The 5,447-nt window shown below is 37.8% G+C and overlaps 1 protein-coding gene across 1 annotated transcript; it reads left to right on the top strand.

The window, feature by feature from the left end:
• Positions 1–2,866: 2,866 nt before the first annotated feature.
• LOC120727180 (polyamine-modulated factor 1-binding protein 1-like) lies at positions 2,867–5,174 on the top strand. The gene has a single exon (XM_040021379.1). The coding sequence runs from the start codon at positions 2,979–2,981 to the stop codon at positions 4,305–4,307; it is 1,329 nt and encodes a 442-aa protein (XP_039877313.1). The 5' UTR covers positions 2,867–2,978; the 3' UTR covers positions 4,308–5,174.
• The last annotated feature ends 273 nt before the right edge of the window (positions 5,175–5,447 follow it).

The raw sequence follows: 5,447 nt of genomic DNA, 5'->3' as shown, positions 1-5,447 counted from the left end.
TAAAATAAAAAGAAATAGTGAAACAGTTTAAAGCTTTGTACTGTTTGCTTATTTGATTTTAACAAAGGTTTGGAGAATATGCTACTTTAGTGAGACAGTGTGTTCTTATCTGTATCTGTGGTTTTAAGTTTTTTGTACCCCACTTTAGTTGCATTTCTTTATTTCATTTAAATTAACTTTAAATACTTTAATGTAGCTGCTGTTTGGCTGTTTTTGCTCTTTGTTCCCTTAGAAGAGACTCTTACGGTTTACAAATGGCTCTCCATTTAGTGTCACTCTGTGCCTTCTATATTATCCTAATTTAGCAAATATGTATCATTTTTATTCAGTGTTTTCATGAAAGCCTTATTTGTATCTAATACTATTGGCGAGAAGATATACATGCAAGTTTGAAATCTTTTTTCCTTCACAGGGAAAAATGGCTAAAAGTCATTGTCCCATCTTAGCCAGCTCCTCACCCACACTTATCTGTTTGCCTGGGGTTATTTGCTTTGGATTAAATGTACTCATTTTGGTTCGAGTCGCACAAGGCCATGGTATACCTGATATTTGCAGATGACATTGTGATCTGTAGAAGAATAAGGAGCAGGTGAAGAGCCTGGAGACGTGATGGTATACACTGGAGACAAGAGGAACGAAGGTCAGAATACACGAGTGTGAATTAGAGAGAGCAGGTGTAACAGTAAAGTTGCAAAGAACAAAGGTAGCAAAGGTAGATGCGTTTAAATATCTGGGGTCAACCATCCTAAGCAATGGACCGTCCAGAAGAGACGTAAAAAAGAGGATGCAGACAGGATGAAGACAAGTATTAGTGGTGACTTGTGACAGGTGTAAGCATGATGAATGAGCAGCAAGACATAAAAGGGAAGACTTAAAAATGATAGTCAGAGCTGCTGTCATGCATGGTTTGGACATGGTGCCACTAACAGAAAGACAGGAAGTCGAGGCGGAAGTGGAGGAATTGAAAATGCTACCATATTCATATAAAGTAAGCAGAATGAACAAGATTAAAAATGAGTACATGAGAGGGATCGCTCATATTTGAGGAATTTGAAGATGGTGATGTCAGACTTAACCCTCTGTACCCCATAATGACTGCAGATGGCCGGTGTGTTTCTGTTACTTTGTTAAAGAAGCTTACTTCTGTCTGATGACAATGATACTGAGCTGAGTTCTTCAGGATTTCTCTCAGTAAGTGCTGCTGTTTTTGACACTGTTAGCTGCTGTTACCAAAACGTCCTTTGAAGGGGAACTTAGTTGTCACACCCAGCAAATAAACGATACGATGTGAGAATGTAGCCGAACTGTTTATCAGAGCAAAAGTGTGAGTTTTAGGTCTGTCATATGAAACATTAGTTGGTAAAACATGAGCTTATAACCAGATGTCTTTTCAGTAAAGCACTGGTCTGCAAATATTTTTCAGACAGGAAAATCAAAGCATGTGTGAGCTGCAAAGCGACTTTCAGCAGGAAAAAGCTCAAATGCATCACAAAATCCTGGCTCCTCAATATGATCTTCAGGCAAAAAAAAATGATAGAGAATTACAGAAAACGAGAGAAAATATTGTAAGATGAAGCAGGAAAAGGAATTTTTCAAAGATCATAATCAGGCTCTAAAAGAAGAAGCAAAGAACAGTGCTTTTCAAGAACAAGCTCAGGAGCTGAAAAGAATTCTGGAACAACTTAAACCCTCTGAACATGACAAAAATATTTTTATTATTCTAGTTTCTTTCAGTTACTTATCTGTTTCACAAAAAAAGGAAAGTCTGGCAACATAAATTCCTCCATTAAAATCAGTTTTATTTACACAAAGAACCTGTAGGCTCTTCTCCTTGGACAGGAGCAGTGACATAGCATCGTCAATGTCCTCTATCCTCAGTATGTGGAAAGTTTTAGGATGTCTTCAGTGGAAGCCTGGGGAACATGATTCTCACTGCATCTGTAATCACACAAGCAGCAAACAAATTTAAATGAACATCCATAGAATACATCTGATTTCAGTGTTCATGTCAGCAGCAGCAGCAGCAGCATTTAATCATACAATATGACTGAATTTAAAAAAAAAGGTAGAAAAGACCTGAATCCTTTCAACTGTGCATTAATTTAATATTATTTAATATGCTTATTTAAGAAATTGCTACACACACAGATGACATTTATATGTCCTTGGATCGTTTAGAGCAATCTTGATTTTTAACAGGGTTTTACGTGTAGGGACAGAGGGGGACATTTAATAACAAAAAAACTAAAACTGGATCATCTATGAACTCAAGTTGAGGTAATGATGATGACTTGGTGAATTTAAGTAAAATAAATACATTAAAAAAAACCTGTTCTCCATCAGCTCAGTCTTGAAGGATAAAAACATAACTCACAGTGTGATGAAGCATTCAGAGGATGACACTGCTGATACAAATTTCTAATTTCTGTCTTTCGGAAATTAGAGCAGTGAAAGGCCAATAAAGAACTTTTTTAACTTTATCATAAATTGTTTTACTTTATTTTTAAAGTAAAGTCTACATTGTGCCAGATTTAAATGTGGCACAATGCACACATCACAATCCTGCACAAAAGAGCTCAGCAAATTTTCATTAAAATACACATTTATCTAAAAACATTTTATTCACTTGTTAAATTTTTTAATAAAGTCCATTACAGGTTCAAAGATCATGGAATCATTAATCAATTTACCAGATAATGCTATTGTTATTTTTTCCATCATTTCATCTGACATGTTCATTGTGACATCACATGTTTCTTATGACATCAGCATGACTCATCACATTCTATTAGAATTCCTTTGATCTGAAATCTATATAAGTAACCCAAACCCTGTGTCCATTCAGTTACAACCTCACTGAAGAGGCAAACAGCTTATACGCTTGACTGTAATTTGAGACACTTTTTTGAAGTGAACAAGGAACACAGTTAGCACTGTTGTAAGTAGTAGTAGATTTTAACTTTAGTTAAATTACAAAAATGTCTGAGTCCCCCTCCATTTCCAGTGATGTGATGGAAGAGAATGAAAACCTTCGCCAGCAAGTGAGGGAATTCAAAGATGAGAACGAAAACCTCCGAAAAACCATTGAACTGCTTCTCAAAGAATATGGGTTTTCTAAAAACAAGAAAAAAAGGGAACTACAACTACAAAATGAGAAGCTTTGCTTGGAGAATTCAGAGCTGAACTATAGCGTTGCCTATTTGCAGTGTGAAAATCAAGCTTTGAGACAACAAGTTCAAGCAAAGGAGAGTGCTTATGAACAAAATGATCAAGAATGGAAAAGTGCTCTGGAGCAACTTAAAAACAACTTAAAAATGCCTTGTAAACATGAAGAGTATGAAATGGAGAAGCTGGCATTGCAGGAAAAAGTTGAAGATCTCCAAACGGACAACCAGGCACTCAGGTCAGAAAATGATGCTATAATACAGAGCATGTGTGACCTGAAACAGACTTTTCAAAATGAAAAAGATAAAATGAGACAGCAAATCCAGGCTCTCCAAACTGACATCCATGAGGCAAACGCAAGCCTGGAAAATTTCAGAGATTTTAAGGAACTGTATGAGGAATTAAAACAGGAAAATGAGTCTCTGAACAATCAAAACCAAGACCTGAAACAAGAAATTGAAGCAAAAATCATTGCTATTCAGGAAGAAGTTAAGGAGCTCAAATCCTTTGAAGAAGAGAGTAACAGAATAAAGGAACAAAACAACGCTCTGGAACAGGAAGTCCAGGAGCTTACCAAAAAGTTGGCTGATTGTCAGAAGGAAATGAGACAAAATGAACAGCCTCTGGAAGAAAGAATGCACCGTAAACATGTAGAGTATGAAATGGAGAAGATAACATTGCTGCTCAAAGTTGAAGATCTCCAAACAGACAACCAGGCATTCCAAACTAATATTGAAGAGCTTCTCAAACAACTCGAAAGCTCTGAAGATGAGAAAAATATAATTAGGCAATATAACAAAGCTCTGGAACAGGAGCTTACCAAAACAATCAATGATTGTCGGATGGACGTTACCAAAACGATAAATGATTGTTGGAGGGAAATGAGACAAAATGAACAGGCTCTGCAAGAAGAAATGCACCTTCAGCTTGAAGAGTATGAAATGGAGAAGCTGGCATTGCAGGAAAAAGTTGAAAATCTCCAGACGGAGAACCAGGCATTCAGGTCAGAAAATGATGTTACAATACGGAGCATGTGTGACCTGAAACAGACTTTTCAAAAGGAAAGAGATAAAATGAGACAGCAAATCCAGGTTCTTCAAAATGACATCCACGAGGCAAACGCAAAAGGAAAAGAGAATTAAAACAAGTGAAACTACAGACCTGGAGGAGAAAAACAAGGACATCCCTACAGAAAGTTCATCTCACATGGAAACTCCACAAGAGCAGACGTTTCAACCCAGGGACGTGGAGGATCATGGGGGATGGACAACATGGCTTCTACGTGCTGCCTTGCATTTAGCATATCCCGACTACATCTATCCCCATTTCTGAAAGGCAGTTTGCAGTAAGTAAGGGGAACTGAGCATTTCTTCCCCACTCCCATCTTTCGACTTCCCATGTATATACACCACTACAACTCTTTCCCCTCAAGCCCCATAGACAATATAGAACAGGGGTGTCCAACTCCAGTCTTCAAAAACCAGATGTGCTAAGGAGGAGTGGATCAAGAAAGAAAGCTGTTTTCCTATAGATTTCTATAGGTTTGCATCAGGCTAGCTGTTGCCATCTGGTAGACTTCAGACTGAATGTACACTTAAGGTTCTTCTGTATTGGCTTCAAGTTTCCAACGAACAAGCTATGTCCATGTTTTGTACCATCTAAGCCCCAACCAGTCGTGGAAGATGGCTGCCCCTTCCTGAGCCTGGTTCTTCCGAAGGTTTCTTCCTCTTAAAAGGGAGTTTTTCCTTCCCGCTGTCGCCAAGTGCTTGCTCAGAGGGGATCGTTAGATTGTTGGGGGTTTCTTTTATATTGCAGGGTCTTTACCATGCAATATAAAGTTCCTTGAGGCCACTGGCTATGAATTGGCCTAACTTAGCCAGTGGTCACATTGCATACATAGCTATTTATCAACCATCATTTGCATTCTAGATTCCAAAAGGTTGCATCTGTTGATCTGGACGTAACGTTTTCAGTGGGAGAAATGTTTCCTCACTCATCCAAGTGACTGAAGGAGAATATTTCTCCCATTGAAAACGCTACGTCCAGATCAACAGATTCAGCCTTTTGGGATTTACTTACCTGGATGCCTGAGCATGCATCAGTGCATTCTCTATTGCTTTTCCATCTTCTTTGTATGGTTGATTATAAGATTAATGGAGGTTTTCTCCATTTTCTTGAACTCAGTTGGAAACTTTTCTTAGCATGAGCTTTAATTAACATAATTTGCTGATAAAATAAAAAGAAACTTTGAAAGGATTTAAAGCTTTGTGCAGTTTGATTAT

The sequence above is a fragment of the Simochromis diagramma genome, unplaced genomic scaffold (assembly GCF_900408965.1).
Source record: "Simochromis diagramma unplaced genomic scaffold, fSimDia1.1 OVJJ01000753.1, whole genome shotgun sequence".
Lineage (NCBI taxonomy): Eukaryota > Metazoa > Chordata > Actinopteri > Cichliformes > Cichlidae > Simochromis > Simochromis diagramma.
The sequence above is the reverse complement of the archived record's forward strand: the minus strand, read 5'-3'. Positions and strand labels throughout refer to the sequence as shown.

Coding starts and splice junctions, on each gene's coding strand:
- LOC120727180 (XM_040021379.1), top strand. CDS start 2,979: ATGTCTGAGTCCCCCTCCATTTCCAGTGATGTGATGGAAGAGAATGAA.